This window comes from Caretta caretta, chromosome 11 (genome assembly GCF_965140235.1).
Source record: "Caretta caretta isolate rCarCar2 chromosome 11, rCarCar1.hap1, whole genome shotgun sequence".
NCBI classification, from domain to species: domain Eukaryota; kingdom Metazoa; phylum Chordata; order Testudines; family Cheloniidae; genus Caretta; species Caretta caretta.
Window position 1 is genome coordinate 12,323,815 of NC_134216.1, and position 21,771 is coordinate 12,345,585.

At 42.7% G+C, this 21,771-nt stretch overlaps 1 protein-coding gene across 6 annotated transcripts in view; it reads left to right on the forward strand.

The window, feature by feature from the left end:
- The window catches only part of KALRN (kalirin RhoGEF kinase), a 779,108-nt gene that overhangs the window by 489,143 nt on the left and 268,194 nt on the right, over window positions 1–21,771 (forward strand). For all 6 annotated transcript variants that reach the window (XM_048869043.2, XM_048869046.2, XM_048869044.2 and 3 more), the window contains exons 12-13: window positions 14,139–14,308; window positions 17,086–17,260. In XM_048869043.2, the coding sequence (XP_048725000.2) occupies window positions 14,139–14,308; window positions 17,086–17,260 (345 nt within the window). The remainder of the gene's footprint in view (window positions 1–14,138; window positions 14,309–17,085; window positions 17,261–21,771) is intronic.

The following is a 21,771-nucleotide window of genomic DNA, read 5'->3' on the forward strand; positions in this document are numbered from 1 at the left end:
ATGATCCAATGGCTGGAAGTTGATGCTAGACAAATTTAGACTGGAAATACAGTGTACATTTTGAGAGTGAGGATAATTAACCACTGAAACAATTTATCAAGGGTCGTGGTGGATTCTCCATCACTGACCATTTTTGAATCAAGATTGGATGTTTTTCTGAAAGCCCTGCTCCAGGAATTATTTTTGAGGAAGTTCTCTGTCCTGTGTTCTACAGGAGATCAGACTAGATGGTCACAATGGTCCCTTTTGGCCTTGGAATCTATGAATCTGTGACTGAGCATACAGCTCTATCAGTAGTATGCACAGTCAGTGGTATGCATTGTCAACATCTGTGACAGTTTCTGTATTCAATAGTCTTCATTAAAGCCATACTGGCAATCTCCTGTAATTCATCCCTGTCACTTAAAAATATGTTCTAGTCCCCTGTAAATGCATGTGCCTGATAAGAGTCTATAAAACTAGTTTAAAGTGGCTAATATGAACACGATAGTTTGAGAAGATGGTGGCTTCAGAAAGAGTCTTTGGTAACAGAAAGGCAAAAACACTTAGTTTAATCCTTCAGAAGTTTTCACAAAGTGATTCAGAGTTGTCACAAGTGACTTATTTATGAAATTCCTAGTCAGGGGGTAGGGTGGGGGAGAGGCACACAAAGGTATTGAAGCTGCAGATCAGGGTAAATGTGTATATATGTTTAGCAAATGATAATTCAAGCCACAGGGAAATGTGTAGAGGAAGAGGGATATCTAGATCCCCTGTTGGAGAAGTTATGGAATGTGATGACCCAGAGAACAGTTTTGAATGGGAATTTCATGGCTCCCCCTCCCATCAGTATAGATCACTGAATGTTCAGTGCGTGGTCTTGCAGCTGTTAGGAGCTCCTCCTGTGCCAGATTCTACTTTGTTTCACTGGTGTAAATCTGGGCTAACTCCACTGACTTCCATTGAATTTCTCCTGATTTACACCAGTATAACTGAGTGTTGAATTTTTTCTTCTCTTTGCAGTCTCTCAGTTAATTGTCTTCAGAGTCATAATTACAGACAAATTAAAAATAAAAACTGCTAAAAGGAGACCATGTTTTTGCAATTCATGCTGATAACAGGAGAACTAAAGAGCATGAACATTGGACTCCTCTGTAAAGCCACCTTCATCTGATGCAGTGGTTAGGCCCTGAATTGCATATATATGTCCTTGGGGATCTACATGCTTGATGTAAGTGTAGCTGTCATTGGCATGTTTGCCTCAAGAGGAGATTATACTGTGCTGTATCAGTGTGGTCCATGCAGAACTTGGAAAAAACATCAGATGTTTAGGCTTTGCAAATCCTTTTGCCATGGGCGAGAATACTAATTAAAAAAGCTACACATACAGAAGCACCAGATGCAGCCTAACCAAGGATGAATATCAAGAAACTGGCAAGGGAATGAAAAAGCAAGAAAGAGGTTAAGAAGGGATCAGATCCTTTCTTCACAAACTGTTCCCTTCTTTCCTTGTGTTCTTTCTTCACAAGCACTTTGTTGATGACATCTGGTCATGTTACATCTTGCTGCAGGATGTCTTATTATCATCAGCATATCACCATGGAAGTTGCACATTGTGGTTTCATCATCAGCATTGGGTCACACCCTTGTCACATGATGTTCAACTGATGTCACTTTAGTATGGACATTTCATCATGTGATATTTCATTTGTGATACCTGGTCATTAGGGTTGCCAACTTTCTAATCGCACAAAACCGAAGACCGCAAGGCCCCACCCCTACCCCGCCCCTTCTCCAAGGCCCTGCCCCTGCTCGCTCCATCCCTCCTCCCTCCATCGCTCGCTCTCCCCAACCCTCACTCACTTTCACCAGGCTGGGGCAGGTGGTTGGGGTGTGGGAGGGTTGAGGACTCCAGCTGGGGGTGAGGGCTCTGGGGTTGGACCGGGGATGAGGGGTTTGGGGTGTGGGAGAGGGCTCTGGGCTGGGACAGGGGGTTGGGGTGTGGGGAGGGTATGGGCTCTGGGCTGGGGGTGTGGGCTCTGGGTGGGGCCAGAAATGAGGGATTTGGGGTGCAGGAGAGGGCTCCAGGCTGGGGCCGAGGGGTTCGGAGTGTGGGAGGGGGTGTGGGCTCCAGCTGAGGACGTGGGCTCTGGGGTGGAGCCAGGGTTGAGGCGTGAAGGAGGGCACTCTGGGCTGGGGCAGGGGGTTAGGGTGCGGGGGGGTGAGGGCTCTGGCTGATGGGGGTGGGTTCTTGGGGGGCAGGGATGAGGGTTTTGGGGTGCAGGATAGGGCTCAGGGCTGGGACAGGGTTTTGGGGAGGTGCAGGGTGCAGGTTCTGGGAGGGAGTTTGGGTGCAGTTGGGTACTCTGGGTTGCGGCAGGGGGCTGGGATGCAGGGTCCCAGCAGCGCTTACCACGACTTCCAGGAAGCAGCTGCCAGGTCCCTGCAGCCCCTAAGCGCATGGGCGGCCAGGGAGGCTCTGCGCACTGCCCTTGCGCCTGCAGGCGCCACCCCTGCACCTCCCATTGGTCACGGTTCCTGGCCACTGAGAACTGCAAAGCCGGCACTGGGGCAGGGGCATGCGTGGAGTCTCCATGGCCTCCCATGCGCCTAGGGGTTGCAGGGACCTGGCGGCCGCTTTTGGAAGCCGCATGGAGCCAGGACAGGCAGGGAGCCTGCCTTAGCCCCGGGCCTCAGCTGCACCGCCAACTGGACTTTTAACGGCCCAGTCGTCAGGGCTGACCAGAGCCGCCAGGTTCCCTTATTGTCCAGGCATTCCGGTCGAAAACCGGATGCCTGGCAACCCTACCGGTCATGTCATATCTTATCAATCAATATATTGTTTAGTATGTTTCCACTGATATTTCTGTGTTCCATTATTACATGAAAGACATAGGTCCTTCGTGGCATATGAAAATGGTGTGGAAATACCCCAAGGAAACATAACAATAACTTACATTTAGATAGCATTTTACATATTCAAAGTGCTTTATAAACATGAGCTAATTAAGTCTCACAAATACCCTGTAAAGTGTTATTTCCACTTTTTCAGTGTGTAAGTGAGAGAACCCGTGTGGTTACTTTATTTCTCTTTTAATACTGTTTGCTCTAGTTGTCCTGATAACTATTAACCTACTGAGCTACCATGAACATACTTTCCGGGCACACTGTGTAAACAAATGTATCATACCTTATATTGTAAATAGTAGTTTGTGTACTCCTTGCGATTGTATAAATTGTCTGTTTTTTTTATTATTCCCATTTTTAATTATTAGTCCAACTGTAAAAATCTCAATAGTTATTGACCCACTCCTTATTTTGCTTTCTACTAGTATCATTGCTAAATACTTTTAAATTGTATTTTGGGAGATTGAAACTCAATAGCATTTTGAAATAGCAGCATTCAAAGCTGGTGTAGCATAGGGTGCTTAATAGTTATTCTACACTCGCAGACAAAGTTTTCTTAATCATCTTTTCGGATTTCAGATTTTTGATTAATGTGGTCCCTTGCTCTAAGTCAAAGGCAATCATTTCTAGGTAACAAACACAGGTGTCCTTCAAACCTCCAGTAGGTGCTCTCATTAAGTACTTGAGTAAACTGACAGGGGTGCATCAGATGAAAAAGCTGAAAGTAAAGAGCTGTCTTGTTCTTCCATCAAGTGAAGCTGCCTGTGTATTATAGGTGAGAGGAACAGAGAGAAAGTTGCTACAATACAGAAAGAAAAGTGGCAGATGGTCCAAAATAGGGCCTTGGTTTTCTTCCATAGAGCAACAGTCTAGTGATCAGAGAATTAAATATTTTTTTCTTATTTGAAACTATGATTGCCTTAATTTAAAAAAAACAAAACCCTTATCTATATACAGCTTGTTCGTGGACCAGAAGGGCTAAATATTCATCTCAATCTTTCTTGCAGTTGCAGTTTGCAACTACAAAATTTTCACTTGAATGTATTTTGCATCTGTAAAATTTGTGGATGGATATTTTTTGCAGGTGCATATCAGGTTGTTAACCATTAAAGACAATGATTAATATTTGCATCCATGATTTATTGCGGCAGACAATAATTCAGTAAATGTGAATAAGCAAGTGTACAAAAATACCTCTATATTATTGCTTCATGTAGGTTTTCCAGATTTTTCTATCGTCTTTGTTTTTATGAGCTGCGACGCGAGATGGAGTAGAGACTGCTTTCTTTTTTTGAGCTATGCAGATTGTTGGCACTTATAATAAAAATGGTAATTACATTTGGAAAATATGTGACTGCAAATTTTGCTAATGCTAAACATTCAGGAGGAAAACTTGCTTCCTGCAAATGTATGCTGTCAAGGTTCCTCCCCCACTCTGAACTCTAGGGTACAGATGTGGGGACCTGCATGAAAAAACCTCCTAAGCTTATCTTTACCAGCTTAGGTCAAAACTTCCCCAAGGTACAAAATATTACACCCGTTATCCTTGGAATGGCCGCTACCACCACCAAACAATTACTGGTTACTGGGGAAGAGCTGTTTGGACGCGTCTGTCCCCCCAAAATACTTCCCAAAACCTTGCACCCCACTTCCTGGACAAGGTTTGGTAAAAAGCCTCACCAATTTGCCTAGGTGACTACAGACCCAGACCCTTGGATCTTAAGAACAATGAACAATCCTCCCAACACTTGCACCCCCCCTTTCCTGGGAAATGTTGGATAAAAAGCCTCACCAATTTGCATAGGTGACCACAGACCCAAACCCTTGGATCTGAGAACAATGAAAAAGCATTCAGTTTTTACAAGAAGACTTTTAATAAAAAAATAGAAGTAAATAGAAATAAAGAAATCCCCCCTGTAAAATCAGGATGGTAGATATCTTACAGGGTAATTAGATTCAAAACATAGAGAACCCCTCTAGGCAAAACCTTAAGTTACAAAAAAGATACACAGACAGAAATAGTTATTCTATTCAGCACAATGCTTTTCTCAGCCATTTAAAGAAATCATAATCTAACACATACCTAGCTAGATTACTTACTAAAAGTTCTAAGACTCCATTCCTGTTCTGTCTCTGGCAAGAGCAGCACACAGACAGACACAAACCCTTTGTTTGTCTCCCTCCTCCCAGCTTTTGAAAGTATCTTGTCTCCTCATTGGTCATTTTGGTCAGGTGCCAGCGAGGTTACCTTTAGCTTCTTAACCCTTTACAGGTGAGAGGAGCTTTCCCCTGGCCAGGAGGGATTTCAAAGGGGTTTACCCTTCCCTTTATATTTATGACATGCCCCCCAAATCTCAGCTAGGGTGAAACACTGGCTGGGATTTCTTCCTGGAGCTCTAGGAAAACAGAGTTAATAAGACACATGCATCTCTAAATATACTACCAAGTACATAAAGACTAACAGTATTTTCCACATCTCAAGGACGATTTTAACTAGTTGATTCTGGGAAACTTTCACGGGAGAGTGCATCAGCCACTTTGTTAGAAGCTCCTGAGATGTGTTGGATGTCGAAATCAAAATCTTGGAGAGCTAAACTCCACCGAAGAAGTTTTTTGTTAGTTTCTTTGACGGTGTGAAGCCACTTCAGTGCAGCATGGTCGGTTTGCAGGTGGAAACGCCGTCCCCAAACATATGGGCGTAGCTTTTCCAGAGCGTAGACAATGGCATAACATTCTTTTTCAGTGACTGACCAGTTGCTTTCCCTCTCAGACAGTTTTTTGCTGAGAAACACTACAGGGTGGAATTCTTGATCAGGTCCTTTCTGCATTAAAACTGCTCCCACACCACGCTCGGATGCATCTGTGGTTACTAGGAACGGTTTGTCAAAGTCTGGGGCCCTTAGTACAGGGTCAGACATGAGTGTCGCTTTAAGCTTGTTAAAGGCCTTCTGACACTTTCCGGTCCACTGAACAGCATTTGGCTGTTTCTTTTTGGTTAGGTCTGTCAGTGGGGCAGCGATTTGGCTGTAGTGCGGTACAAAGCGTCTGTAATAACCGGCCAAGCCTAAGAAGGATTGAACCTGTTTCTTTGACTTTGGGACAGGCCACTTTTGGATAGCATCCACTTTGGCCTGTAGGGGGCTGATAGTTCCTTGACCCACCTGGTGTCCAAGGTAAGTCACTCTGTTTAGGCCTATTTGACACTTCTTAGCCTTAACAGCTAGTCCTGCCTCCCTTATGCGCTCAAGGACTTTTTGTAGATGTTCCAGGTGGTCTGCCCAGGAATCCGAAAATATGGCCACATCGTCAAGGTAGGCGACTGCATATTCTCCTAATCCCGCTAGGAGACCATCTACAAGTCTTTGGAAAGTGGCGGGTGCATTTCGCAGCCCGAAAGGGAGTACATTAAATTCATACAGCCCGAGATGTGTGATGAAGGCTGACCTTTCCTTGGCAGATTCGTCTAGCGGTACCTGCCAGTACCCCTTGGTTAAGTCCAAGGTAGAGATGAACTGGGCCCGTCCCAGTTTCTCTAATAGTTCATCTGTGCGTGGCATTGGATAGTTGTCTGGGCGAGTTACAGCATTTAGCTTACGGTAGTCCACGCAAAAACGTATTTCCCCATCTGGTTTGGGAACTAGAACCACTGGAGATGCCCATGCACTTTCAGAGGGGCGGATTACCCCCATCTGTAACATATCCTGGATCTCCCGTTCTATAGCAGTTTTAGCTTGAGGAGACACCCGGTAAGGTTGGACCCTAATTGGGTGAGCATTACCTGTGTCAATGGAGTGGTATGCCCGTTCAGTCAGTCCTGGGGTGGCTGAGAACGTTGGCGCGTAGCTAGTGCACAGCTCCTGGATCTGCTGTCGCTGCATACGCCCAAGGGTCATGGAGAGGTTCACCTCTTCCACACCACCAGCACATTTCCCTTCGTAGTAAACACCTTCAGGCCACTCAGCGTCGTCTTCTCCCTGGGCTGTAAACTGACAAACCTTTAATTCTCTGGAATAAAAGGGCTTTAGAGAATTAATATGGTACACCTTAGGCTTCCGGTTGGAGGTGGGGAATGCTATGAGATAATTAACAGCTCCCAGGCGCTCCTGGACCGTGAATGGCCCTTCCCACGATGCTTCCATTTTATGGGCCTGGAGCGCCTTTAAGACCATGACCTGGTCTCCTACTTTGAAGGAACGCTCTCTGGCATGTTTATCATACCAGGCTTTTTGCTCTTTTTGAGCATCCTGTAAGTTTTGTTTAGCAAGGGCTAAAGAGGTTCGGAGGGTGTTTTGTAGGTTGGTTACAAAGTCCAGAATGTTAGTTCCTGGAGAAGGTGTAAATCCCTCCCATTGCTGCTTCACCAACTGCAATGGCCCCTTAACCTCACGGCCATATACAAGTTCAAATGGGGAAAACCCTAAACTGGGATGTGGTACAGCTCTGTAGGCAAAGAGCAACTGCTGCAATACTAGGTCCCAATCATTGGAGTGCTCATTTACGAATTTACGTATCATGGCCCCCAAAGTTCCATTAAACTTCTCCACCATGCCATTTGTTTGATGATGGTAAGGAGTGGCAACCAAGTGATTTACCCCATGAGCTTCCCAAAGGTTTTTCATAGTTCCTGCGAGGAAATTAGTCCCTGCATCTGTGAGGATGTCGGAGGGCCAACCTACCCTGGCAAAAATGTCTGCTAGTGCCTGGCACACACCTTTAGCCCTGGTGTTGCTTAGAGCTACTGCTTCCGGCCATCGGGTGGCAAAATCCATGAAAGTCAGTATGTACTGCTTTCCTCTGGGTGTCTTTTTCGGAAAAGGACCCAGAATATCCACAGCTACTCGCTGAAATGGAACTTCAATGATGGGGAGTGGCTGGAGAGGGGCTTTGACCTGGTCTTGGGGTTTTCCCACTCTTTGGCACACCTCACAAGACTGGACATAGGTAGAAACATCCTTGCCCATTCCCTCCCAGTGGAATGACCCCCCCAAACGGTCTTTGGTCCTGTTCACCCCAGCATGGCCACTAGGGTGATCATGGGCTAAGCTCAAGAGCTTGGCCCGGTATTTAGTTGGAACTACCAACTGTCTCTGAGGATGCCAGTCTTCCTGGTGTCCACCAGAAAGAGTTTCCTTGTATAAAAGTCCTCTTTCTACAACAAACCTGGATCGATTAGAAGAGCTGAGAGGCGGTGGGTTGCTCCGTGCCGCCGTCCAAGCTCTCTGGAGGCTTTCATCTGCTTCCTGTTCGGTCTGGAACTGTTCCCTTGATGCTGGAGACATCAGTTCCTCATGGGATTGTGGACCTAGGCTTGGTCCCTCTGGAAGCGATATAGGGGATGGAGCTGTTTCTGTTGACTGTGAACCGCTCTCCGCTGGTGCACTATGTTGGGATTCAGGCTCCGGCTGAGCCTCTTGTGTAGGGTTATCGGCTGCTGCCAGTTCAGGTTCGGTGGGGCCCTCTGGTGTTGAGGTTGCAAGTACTGGATTCAGTGCTGACACGGGGTCTGGTGTTGGTTGTTCGGCTGGTTCCGGTTCTAGGACTGGTTCCGTCTGGGTCTCTGGGACTGGATCCACTACTGCTGTTGCAGACATTGGCCTGGGGTCCGGGTCCATCACCTCTGACTGGGTCCTGATAGAAGTTTCCGGAACAGAGCTAGGCCTCACGGCTTGTTTAGCCTGGCTGCGGGTGACCATTCCCACCCTCTTGGCCTGCTTCACATGATTGGCCAAGTCCTCCCCCAACAGCATGGGGATGGGATAATCATCATAGACTGCAAAAGTCCACATTCCTGACCAGCCCTTGTACTGGACAGGTAACTTGGCTGTAGGCAAATTGAAAGAGTTGGACTTGAAGGGTTGAATCGTCACTTGGATCTCTGGGTTGATTAAATTGGGGTCCACTAAGGAAGCATGGATAGCTGACACTTGTGCTCCGGTGTCCCTCCACGCGGTGACCTTCTTCCCACCCACACTCACAGTTTCCCTCCGCTCCAAGGGTATCTGGGAGGTATCTGGGCCTGTGGACCTCTGGTGTGATTCCGGTGCAATGAACTGTAATCTGTTGGGGTTCTTGGGGCAGTTGGCCTTTACATGCCCCAGCTCGTTACACTTAAAACATCGTCCAGCTGACGGGTCACTGGGGCGAGGAGGGTTGCTGGAGAACGGGGTGGTGGGACGATAAGGGGTCTGGAGGGTTCTTTGGGAGGTAGGTGGGGCTTTGGGCGGCCCCCGGTAATAAGGTGTGGTCTGGGGTGGTCCCTTCTGGTCTCCGCTCCAACTGCGACCAGTTTTCTTCTTCTCTGCCACCTCCACCCATCTGGCTCCAATCTCTCCTGCCTCAATTACAGTTTTGGGTTTCCCATCTAGGATGTATCTTTCTATTTCCTCAGGAACACCCTCTAAGAATTGTTCCATTTGCATTAGAAAGGGCAAATTTACTGGAGATTCAACACTTGCTCCTGATATCCAGGCATCCCAATGTTTCACAATGTGGTAGGCATGTCGGGTAAATGACACGTCTGGTTTCCACCTTAGGGCTCTGAACCTCCGACGAGACTGCTCGGGTGTTATCCCCATTCTGACTCTTGCCTTGGATTTAAACAGTTCATACTTGTTCATGTGTTCTTTAGGCATTTCAGCTGCCACCTCAGCTAAGGGTCCACTGAGCTGCGGCCTCAGCTCTACCATGTATTGGTCAGTAGAGATGTTGTACCCAAGGCAGGCCCTTTCGAAGTTTTCTAAGAAGGCCTCAGTATCATCACCTGCCTTGTAGGTGGGGAACTTTCTGGGATGGGAAGTGGTACCTGGAGAAGGATTGCTAGGGTTTGTTGGTATATTCTGCTGGGCCTTTATCTTCTCCATCTCCTCCACATACTTCCTCTCTTTTTCCTTCTCCTCCAGTTCTTTGTCCCTTGCTTCCATAGCTCTCCTGTGAGCAGCCGCTTGGTGTTGTTCTGCTTCTCTCGCTGCCTCCCTTTCTTGTTCCTTCTTCAGCCGCATGAGTTCTATCTGTCTTTCATGTTCCCTTTGTCTTTCCTCAGCCTGAAATTTGGCTAATTCCAGCTGTAGTCGAGCTGAGGATTTGGTCATTCTAACCTCTCTGTTTTTAACTAACTTTACACCCAAGGTTTAGAAATAAACAAACAAAACTTGGCTGTAAAATTTTGCTGTGCTGCAATAGAATACCTATTCTCTGATAGTGATTGTCAGCCTACAGAAAAAGACAATTCCCTTGTCTCTGCTCTGGGCCCAAATTAAAGCAAAAAACCTCCAACTGCTTGGAAACCTGCTTACCCAGCCGAAAGAAAAAGCAAATGGGTAGAACACACACCCCCTATTTACTTTTAGGAAGAAAAGAAAAAAAAAAAAACAATGGGTTGGAGGACTGTGAATTTCCCTGCAGGAGTTAAGTACCCTGCCTCCAGGCAAAAAAACCTGCAATTCACAAGATAATCCCCTTTTGTCTCTGCTTGGCCAAAGTTTCAAAGCTGCTTTCTGGACTTTCTTTCCAAAGAAAAAAAAATTTCCTTTTTAAACTCTGTATTTCTAGTTCAAAAAATCTCAACTGGATCTCAAATGATTTCAGGTTAATCCCACCACTGTGCCACCATGTCAAGGTTCCTCCCCCACTCTGAACTCTAGGGTACAGATGTGGGGACCTGCATGAAAAAACCTCCTAAGCTTATCTTTACCAGCTTAGGTCAAAACTTCCCCAAGGTACAAAATATTACACCCGTTATCCTTGGAATGGCCGCTACCACCACCAAACAATTACTGGTTACTGGGGAAGAGCTGTTTGGACGCGTCTGTCCCCCCAAAATACTTCCCAAAACCTTGCACCCCACTTCCTGGACAAGGTTTGGTAAAAAGCCTCACCAATTTGCCTAGGTGACTACAGACCCAGACCCTTGGATCTTAAGAACAATGAACAATCCTCCCAACACTTGCACCCCCCCTTTCCTGGGAAATGTTGGATAAAAAGCCTCACCAATTTGCATAGGTGACCACAGACCCAAACCCTTGGATCTGAGAACAATGAAAAAGCATTCAGTTTTTACAAGAAGACTTTTAATAAAAAAATAGAAGTAAATAGAAATAAAGAAATCCCCCCTGTAAAATCAGGATGGTAGATATCTTACAGGGTAATTAGATTCAAAACATAGAGAACCCCTCTAGGCAAAACCTTAAGTTACAAAAAAGATACACAGACAGAAATAGTTATTCTATTCAGCACAATGCTTTTCTCAGCCATTTAAAGAAATCATAATCTAACACATACCTAGCTAGATTACTTACTAAAAGTTCTAAGACTCCATTCCTGTTCTGTCTCTGGCAAGAGCAGCACACAGACAGACACAAACCCTTTGTTTGTCTCCCTCCTCCCAGCTTTTGAAAGTATCTTGTCTCCTCATTGGTCATTTTGGTCAGGTGCCAGCGAGGTTACCTTTAGCTTCTTAACCCTTTACAGGTGAGAGGAGCTTTCCCCTGGCCAGGAGGGATTTCAAAGGGGTTTACCCTTCCCTTTATATTTATGACATATGCCAAAAACTTTATTACAACACATAAATGGTTTAAATGAAAAACTGAATCTGTACTCAGCCTAAAGTGAACTGGCTGCCCAGGAGTAAGCTGCAGCATACATTACACTGACTAGGGAAGCCTATGGGCCACGTACCATATGTCTGATGACTTATTCTTTTCTGTCTGGTTACCCACTGAAAAATGATCTGAATCAAAAACTAATGATTTAGAGATAAAAAAGTTGCCTTGGTTTTTAAAATCAGTTGTTGGAATGGACTGATTTTGAAGAGAAGCTGAGCACTTTCCACTCCCACTGACGTCTGTGGATATAGAGAATGCTCTGCACCTCTGAAAATCATTTAGTGCCCCTCTGGTATGAACAATGGCTCATGCAGATTTTTTAATGCAGTTTGATGGCAGTTTGTTTAATTTGTGCAGCTCATTTGTTTTCAAATTTCCTTAGTTAAAGGCTTCTGTGGTACAAATGCTGTTTACCAAGTGAAATTTTCTGTTGATTTCCACATTCAATTTCCATTTTTTTAGTGGAAACAGATGAAATTTGAGCCTCACAATTACTATGAGCTGAGAATAACAACTCTTAAATCATTGACGAGAAATAGCAGTGCTCATTGCAATAGCAATAGCACATTGCAACATAGAAGTATGACTTGAGGTGCAGAATAGCAACCTTTGACATGATTCTGTGGTCATTCCCCATCACACCATGGGCCAAGTGTGGAAAAGCATTATTGAATCCAGGGAAGGGCTACAGTGAAATGCATTATAAACTCTCTCTCTGATAGGGTTTGTATGCCAAATGGGTTTTTTTAAATCAATTCAGTAGTTGCGTCAGAATTAAAAATCAATCCCCCCAAAACACAAAACGTTTTACTGCATTGTATCAAGCCAAAATAAAGAGTGTGGCTTCTTGGTCTCACTTAACAACCAGCTTCACCTCCGAGTGATGCTGTAGTACATTTCATTTTATTACTTTCGCTGCTCTTATAAATGAAAGACCTTGTAGTGAATTATATTAATTGGAATTACTTGTAGTACAACACCTGGGAGGTGTGAAATAAAGATAAACTTGAGTCAGATTCCTCTTGCAAGTTGTTTCTGAAATATCTTCTTAATCTTATTAATACTGACTGATCCTTTGTATTAGGATTTCCCAGGGATTGGTGGAGTCTAAAGATTTAAAACCTTCTAGTCAAGGATAACCCTAAACTCTGATAGCTTTTGTTATGCAAATTGTCACAATCAAAGGTCATCCTCTGGAAAAATCTGACATTAATGAGTTCAGATATTCAGATGCTGTCTCAAGCAAATGTAGACATTATGGAAATGCTTTCCTAAGTGACTTACCCATGGTTACACAAATAGTCAGTAACAGAGTTAGGAATAGAACAGAGGAAGCCTGATTCCCACAACAAATCAATAGGCTTATGGTCCATTGGGCCTCATTCTGAAGAGTAACATAGTTTTACCAACTTCACTGACTCTCCCGCGTAGTTGTCTATCTTTTATTGATGTGTAGCCCTAACTCTCTTTGAGGAGAATCACTTTATAGCTGCATGAAAAAGCAGACAAAACACAGTTCCACTGTTGCCCAATGTACTAGCTCTGCACTTTTTAGAATTCCCACAATTGGAATGGCATCACTTCCCAATACAGTGACCTGTCCTGTCACCTTGCACAAGATGCAGCAGAGAATGGGTTAATGGGACACATCAAGTGGAAAATATTCTTTCATAGAGCCATGAGGATTTGCTGGCAGATCGCCAGCTCAGTTGGTGCAATTTTACATTACTCTACAAGGCAAGCTTAATGGGGAAACCTCAGTGCTTTGTAAGGGGCTTTGTAACTATCTAGGAGCTTGGGCTTGTCTGCTGTTCAGATTTCAGTGAGTGAACAGCTGTCTGGAAATTCTAATCTAAACACTTAGTAAAATGATGTTTTTAAGTAATAGTCAGGACCATTTAAAATGAATGGATCAGCATAGAATTGATTGGGGTCTCTGTTGTCCAGTAGAAACAAAGACACCTTTTTATTATGTCTGGATTTCATCTAGATCCTAAAGTCACAATCTCAGATGCAGAGGGCACATTGCAAAAATACTGTATGGAAAGCATAGTTGACTGGGCACAACTGATTATCAATCAATATCACACACTTGATTTATTTTCTTAGGGCCTGATCCTGCAAGATGCTGAACACATTCAACTTCAAGTAAAGTCAGTGGGATCTGAGGACATGAAAGCTTATGCTCAAATAAATTTGGTAGTCTCTAAGGTGCCACAAGTACTCCTTTTCTTTTTGCGGATACAGACTAACATGGCTGCTACTCTGAAACTCAGCTCCTGATAGGATTGTGTCAATTTAAGGGGTTATAATTTATTTGTTGTATGTAGAGTTCATTGCAGCAGTACATTAGTTTAAGGTTATAGTGATATATAATAGACTGAGATGCCAATTAAATTAAGAAATACAGTGCTTAATATTCTGATATGTGTATTTTACTTTGATGTTTAAAATTAAATTCCATCTACCAGAATCCAGAACTCAATATAGCTTTTTGATTTTGAAACCATAAGTTTAGGTATCATTTAGCATCTGAAACAATTTGTGCGTAGAATCTTGATTAATGCTTTCTAAAATGGGATTAAATGATAAAAGGGTTAAATCTCAACCTCTTTCTCTTTCTGATTTGTATTTCTTTCCCCTCCTTCACAGCTGTGGACATGGATGGAAGATCTACAGAAGGAGCGCTTAGAGGATGTCTGTGCTGACTCAGTGGATGCTGTTCAGGAGCTTATCAAGCAGTTCCAGCAGCAGCAAACAGCCACCCTGGATGCTACCCTCAATGTCATTAAAGAAGGTGAAGATCTAATCCAACAGCTCAGGTATGTGTCCTACCTCAGGAGAGATGTCAAGAAATCTGGTGAAGCATTGTGCATTAGGTGCAAGTTAACAGGGGAAATGTAACTTACAATTTAACAGAAGGATTTATTCACTACCTTTTATATTTATGATGGTTCAGGCTCTTATAGTATTTTATTGAAACTGCAAGGAGTGATTTGTAGAGACTAAGAAGAATAGTCTATGAATCAGCATGGATTGCTGTATCTAATGGATTGGTAGATATATAGATTAAATGTTTTTCAGGTGAATATTTTTGAGTGAATATTTATGGAAGATTGTTAAATGGTTGTGAGCTGAGGCCCAGTAGGTTACGTGATTACTCTTGCTGTATGGAAGCTGTATGCCTGTAAATAAAGCCTGTATAGTTGTATAACAGGCCACAGTATTTCACTGTGTGCAGTACATGTAGTTTATTCATGCCGTCAGACTATTCTTGTATTGGCATTTGTATTATAAATTAAAGCTGCTCCTTTTACCCAATTTAGAATGCGCTAGTTGACTGACTTTAAGAAATGTTTCTGTCCTCTCAGTAAATATGAGTTTCTTAAACTTTGTTCCTATCCAGTGTGAATTTATCTTATCAAGAAATTCCACCCCAAGGGTCACGTTCTGCTCTCATTTACACTGGTTTTACCCCAGTTTAACTTTGACTTCAGTGATGTTTTACTGATTTTTCTTGGTGTGACTGAGATTAGAATCAAGCCCTATATTTTTGTATTGTGAGGGTTAACCTAGGATGGAGAATCTTCCAATACCTGCCAGGAATGTAACCAAAAGATCATCACTAAAACAGAAGAAGTAACTTGTTTAACGGGAGTTCACTAAATAAGATTTTTGGAGGTCACAGTAGTACTCTTCTTGAGTCTTCCATACAGAGTCTATAGATACAAATTACCTCTCTTCCTTCCTCCATGTGCAGCTATGTACATTCTACCACAAGAACTTCTGCTATATATAATGTGATTATATAGAGCTTGGTTGTGATTCAGCTGATGCAGCTACATGGGGGGAAATGGGGTGTAAATGTCTCTGCCTCACTGTACAACTGCACAAGGCTTACCTGGATCACAGGTAAGCCTTTTGAGTGCAGGAGGGAAGAAAGGGGATTCCTTGCTTGATATTTCTTGCTGTGAGCCGATGGGTAAGGAAGGACAGAAGTAGGCAGAGTCTTGGTTCCATGGACTACAAGCTAGCTGGCCAGGAGTGTGGGGAAATGCTCTGTGTTTGGTAATAAGCTAACTCAGCATGCTTCCCCATGCAACTGTGCAAAACAGGAGCTCAAGTCACAGTTTCTTTTTGGAGCTCCTACACACCATGCATTATACAGGGCTAGGAGTAAACCCTTAATCACCTTCCAGTATCATGGTTAGGTTGCACAGTTTATTGCTGCAGTCCCCGGAATTGATGTTTCAACATGGTTTTCTTTTCCCCAAGACAGAATCACAGACTGATAGGGACTAGCAATGGAAAATGTCTGCTGGTTCATCCTATTACACTACCAGGGCAGGATTTTTCCTTACAGTATATTTTATAGTGCTTCAAACTGTCTTATTTTAAATGTCTCAAGCAACGCAGCTGCCACTGTGTACTTTATGGGGAAAACAAAACATAACTTTCTTTGGCATTTTACTTGTTTTAACTTAAGCACCAAAACTTCGGCACTCAATTCTGTCTTCAGATCTGCCTACATGGCTCCCGCTGAAGTTAGGGGAAGCTACACTGGCATGTCTGAGGAGAGAATTTACCTTTAATGCCCCGAAAAGCTTATTTATCCACAGAACCCACAGGACAAACATATATTAAAGAACCCAAGCTTCCAGATCCCTACTGTTAAATGTGAGAGAGCCAGCAATGGGGAAACGGACAATAATGAAAATAGTTTCTGCCCTGTATTTATAATGCACAACTGTCTTGGGGCCAGATTGTGGCATTAAGACAGACCCCTGCTATTAAGATGGTGCAACCTGCTCCTCCTGACTGCTTGAGCTGGAGAGTAGGGGGTGGTGCTATGGCCCTTTCTCCTCTCTGCTCCCTTTGGAATGATGTGTGCTCTGGGGGTGCATAGCAGAAGCAGTTCCTGAACACCCCTGGGGACATGGAGTGTACAGTGAGGGGAAGATTCCTTGCACCCTACCCATTACCCTGGGCACCTACACAAGGGCAAGTCACAATCTGTCTTTTAGTGTTTTAAAATACTTACAGTGTTGGAATTTTTCCCTGGTTATGTTTCATTCTGACCAATTAATCAAGGGGAATCAGAAGAATCCCAGTCTTGTTAGGCTAAAATATTGGCAATTCAAACTCTCTTAACTCACTAGCAACAATGCAAATGGTGGCATAATTTAACTTGTAAAGATCTACAGCGTGTTAGTAGCAGCTTTGAGGATGATGCTTCTGAGACAGGCTGATTGTAGAAAGAAATGGGTCATTGGACTAGAATTAAATGGGATTGCCAGTCAGATTCCTCAAGAGATCAGTTCAGATTTATGTGCCATTCTGTTCCCCTCCAACTCCTTGTTAGTGTATCAGGGTCAAAGTGTCACAACATGTGAAAGGATGTGCTCATTGTTTTGACTTTGTGTTGAGTTCAGGAAACACAGGATTTCAACAAGCAGAAGAAATGAGCATTGCATACACCTTCCTCCAGCCCTTTGTGCTTCGGCTCACTTCTCAGCTGTGCACAGAATTGAGAGTGTTTAATTCCTGCTCTTTTCTTGCGTTAATGCTGAGCTTTAACCATTCTCCTGCCTTGACACAGGGATTCAGCGGTATCCAACAATAAGACTCCACACAATAGCTCCATCAGCCACATCGAATCTGTCCTTCAGCAGCTTGATGAGGCCCAGGTACAGATGGAAGAGCTCTTCCATGAACGGAAAATTAAGCTCGACATCTTCCTTCAGCTCCGGATTTTTGAACAGTACACCATAGAGGTAAGAGCTGTGTGGGTGACCTGGGAAAGGTAGCACTGTGGAGGTGGTGGCTATGTCTCTGACTAATACTCTAACAGGATACACAGAGTTCCAGGGAATCACAGAAGACTTTGATTACACTGAGATGTCTGGTGGAACTAGGAGGTGAATAGAAATCAGTTGTTAACTTGGAAATTTAGAAACCAGTAATATGCCTTTGTGACATACTGATAAAATACAAGACACGTTCATGTCTGCCCAGCTGATTGTATTCAGAGTGTCTGAATGATTGGTGACCAGTTTTATGGCATGCATCGTACAGTGGCTTACATATGCCCCTCATGTACATCTGTCTTTGCTAATCTAAAGTTCACGATTTTTTGCTGGTGAGATTTTTCTCTTTAGATGCATTTTATGGCTTTGAACCCCTCGATGCAACAAAATATTAAGCATCAAATGAAGGGTTCTCTTACAAATCAGGCATAACAGTTGTTTTACATAAATGGGGAAAAGAGAAATACTGTACAAGAAGCCCTAAAGTACTCATCATGTAATTTTATGTGCCTGGGAGTAGATTTAAAAAGAGGTCTTATATCTCTACCTTGTACTCCTTTTTTTAAATCAAATGCTATTGTTGGAAAAACTGTTATCAGTGCATTAAATAAATGAAGTTTTCTTGGACTGAGTAATTTTAAAGAGATTTTTAACAAATCTGAATAAATATTTACCTTTAAATCAGATGGAATGTGATACCAAAGCATGGGATGTTAATTAATTTGTGTCTCATGTATGCTGGAACATAGTGTTGTGTACATAGCCCATATGAGGTATCAACTTGCGACTGTGTCTTGTGGTGGTTCAGAGACACCTTTGGGAGTGAATAAATCTGTTAATGTGGCGCTTTTTTTGAAGTGTTCTATGATGATATATTCCTAGAGATGTTGCATGTAATTCAATAGGTGTTCTGATGGAATATATTGATAGTTAATGGAAACTTTAGAATGCTACATAACACTTCATAAGAGACAGTTTATTTTAAGTTAGGACAAGAAATAGTGTTACATTATAGTAGATGGAAAAGCTGTGAATGCAGATTCCTAGATGGGAATTGATCTATAGCAATATGCAACAGATACAGTACAGACCCACATTTCTGTATAGTCATATTTTGTAGGGAAAGCTATTCTACAGTTTTTGCTATAAATATAAATAGAACAGTCTTGTTAAAATAGTTCTTTGCATACCATTCACATACAAACACTTGGATATCCTAATACATACTCTTACACACATGGTATGTTTGCGCAAGAGCAGTGGTTGTCTTAAAAACTCAAACTTCTAGGTACATGCAATAACCCTGGCATCTGCATATGCATAGAATAGAAGATACTGTGGTACTGCAGAGCGGCAAATGCTGAGTATTTAATGACTCCCACTCTTCATGAGCATGTGTGTACATGCATGTATATATATGCGTGTACTTTTTAGACTGAAATCAAATTAAATGCAAACTATATAGGTATGTTTGCATGCAGCATACACTGGATGTTCATAGTGGAGCTGTGTGAGCCTTTCATTAAGAACTCCAAATCACGTGAAGCTTTCTGAGTTTCATTGCAGACCGCAAGCCTGGGTTATGTACACAGCAGAAAGATTAGGGATGTTCCATGTGGCAGTATGGCTTCACCGTGCCTCCAACTTCAGCAAGTGACACCATCTAGCTTTGAGGGAAGATTTCAGAATTCATTCCAGTTATAACTCTTTGCCCTTATGCAGTGCTTTTCAATCAAGGATCTCAAAGTGATTTTCCAAGGTGGATAGGTATCTTTATCTCTGTTTTATAGATGGGGAAACTGTGGCACAGAGCGGTGACATGACTTGCCCAAGGTCATACAGCTGGTCATGCTCAGAACTGGGTGTAGAGTCCAGGTCCACCGTGTCTACTTTATCGCTGTGTGGGTATTTGCTTTGATGCACACAGACACATCTAGTAGGCCCTGACTCAGCAAGGTGCTTGAAGTGCAACATGTACTTTGACCTTGCTGAATCAGGGCTGTAGTGACTAATAGGGGCTTGAAAGAAAATCAGTGATGTTACTTTGATTTACTATTGTTTATGTGTGATTTTCTCTTGTTTATTATGAGAACACTAGAACTCACACTACAAGAGTCAGAGAGCATGTTTCTTATTTGCATCGGGAATCTGATAGGCAGAGTCTTGTAGTTAGAGATCTCTTTCTTTAAATGAAATGTATAACTATGACACATAATTCATAACCAATGACAAAACAGAAAAAGTTTGTAGCCAGATCAATATAGGAACTTATAAATAAGTCTAGCTGCCAAGATTAGTCTTCAAGCAAGGAAAGCAACTTAAACGACAATAAAATGAAAAGCAATTTGAAATGTATGTTAAATGTCACCTTTATATTATACATCTTAAGCAATTGTTGATTTGATTCAGCTGACAAAAGAATAATCTTTAAACAGATACTAGATTGCAGTCAGTTGTCTCAAAACTATAATAAAGACTCCTGTGTGTCAATAGTGGAACCATTATCAGAATTAACAGAGCTATTTTATCCTATTTTTAATTTGGGAAGCCAAAAAGATATTCCCATCATCATAATTAAGAAACCTGTAATGCTTTTGATCTTTGTTTATTCTAAGCGTGGCAGAGAAGACAACAGAGGCTGGGAGACTAAGAGCAACAAATTATACCTTAAGCAAAATGTGGTTTTATTGATGGTGGTTGGCTTGAGATTTAGCTGGAAATTAAATTTTTATATTTTTATTGTTTTCCATGATGGCCCAGGTTCTCAGGTGTGGGTGTAAACTGAATATAGAAGCAGAGGCTGTGCTCTGTAAATAAAGCATGCTGATACAATGGACACCACTGTGATTCTCAGATCAATAATTCCTTCTTCTGTGCTGGTTTAAGTCCCCTTCTATCTGTCCAGAGAGCAGAGCTACCTCTGTCATCACCTGCAATCACATTCCCGCCGTGCTCTCATGCTGGAAAACACTGTCACCATTCTGACTGATTAAGCATGCCTTGTCATTTAAGATATGGGAGTGAAGCCCTTCCCTATGGTGGAAAGCTGAAGTGGCTAACCATAAGTGAGAAAAGATGCATGGTAGAGGCACTTTTGTGAGCACATCCTGAAGTCTGTGTTGTGCTTTCAAAACCAAGGCATTTGATGGACATGCATAAGATTCCAATGGCTTTCCTAGAAACTGTCCTATAGCTTTCAGAGGAACAGCCGTGTTAGTCTGTATTTGCAAAAAGAAAAGGAGTACTTGTGGCACCTTAGAGACTAACCAATTTATTTGAGCATGAGCTTTCGTGAGCTACAGCTCACTTCATCAGATGTATAACATATATATATATATATATATATGTTATATATATAATAATCTTGTCAAGCTCCGCGTTGCCTACTCTCCCTTCCACTCTACCAATGTTCCCAGCCTTGTCCACATTTTTCTCAGCTTCTGACATCTTCCTGCCTTATTCCCCATTGTCCCCTATGCATAATACAAGCACCCAGAGCTCATTCACAAGGCCCCTACCCAGTCCACATTTAAATCCCTCTTAAAGTCCCTCTTCTGCTGTGCTGCTCACAGTGAGTAGTACTGATTTGTATGTTAATTGCCTGTTGCCCCTCCATGGCTTAATCTCTGTGTGCTTATCTGCCTAGCCTTAGGTTATGAGCTCTTTGGAGCAGGGACTGTCCCTGCCTTAAGTGTTTGGAAAGTACCTAGCAGGTGGTGGGTACTGCTGTAAATAAATAATAAAAATAAAATAACAATGAGGAAGTCAGAGCCATGTCTTTTTGAATTTCTAATTCCTTTTGTTAATATAATGCAATATTTAAATGATGTGACTAATTCTAGCGCTCTTATATGAGTCATTGCATATCATTTCTATAATTATATATAAGGGTTATATTAAATCTAAAAAGAACATAGGATAAAAATGCAGCAAAGCAGCAAAGATCACAGTTAAAGCTAAAATTCCATTCTTAACTTAATCCATTGTTCTTTGCAGATAACCTACTAAAGTCACCCTCTCTTTAGAGTGCCTTGAAATAAATCTGAAAAATGGGCTAAGTTAAGAATGGCTTTTGTTGCATTTGGGCTTGTGCCTTTTTCACTACTGGAAGATTTTGCCTGAATGTTTTTTTTAAAATGTTTTCCCCCCTTGCTTATTTCTTTTAACTTTTAGGGTGATCAGGAATACCCGGCTATGTGCGAGGTCTATCTGGAAGTCTCTGCAGATGTAGATTGTTAGTGCTCACACCTTGATGGAAGTAGTGGTGGTGAAATCTTTAACAGAAATGGCTTTCTCCAAAATGCTCATTAGGCCTTGAAGTTAAATAAGTGATAATAGAAATAGGCAAAAACCAAAGAGTTGAAAACAGTCTCACTGAAAATCCCTTCCAATCTCAGTGGCTCATCTTTCACCTTACTGTTGTGTCTCCTGGCAATTCTCCACTACAAGACTCTTTCCTTGGGAGCTTCATCCACTGC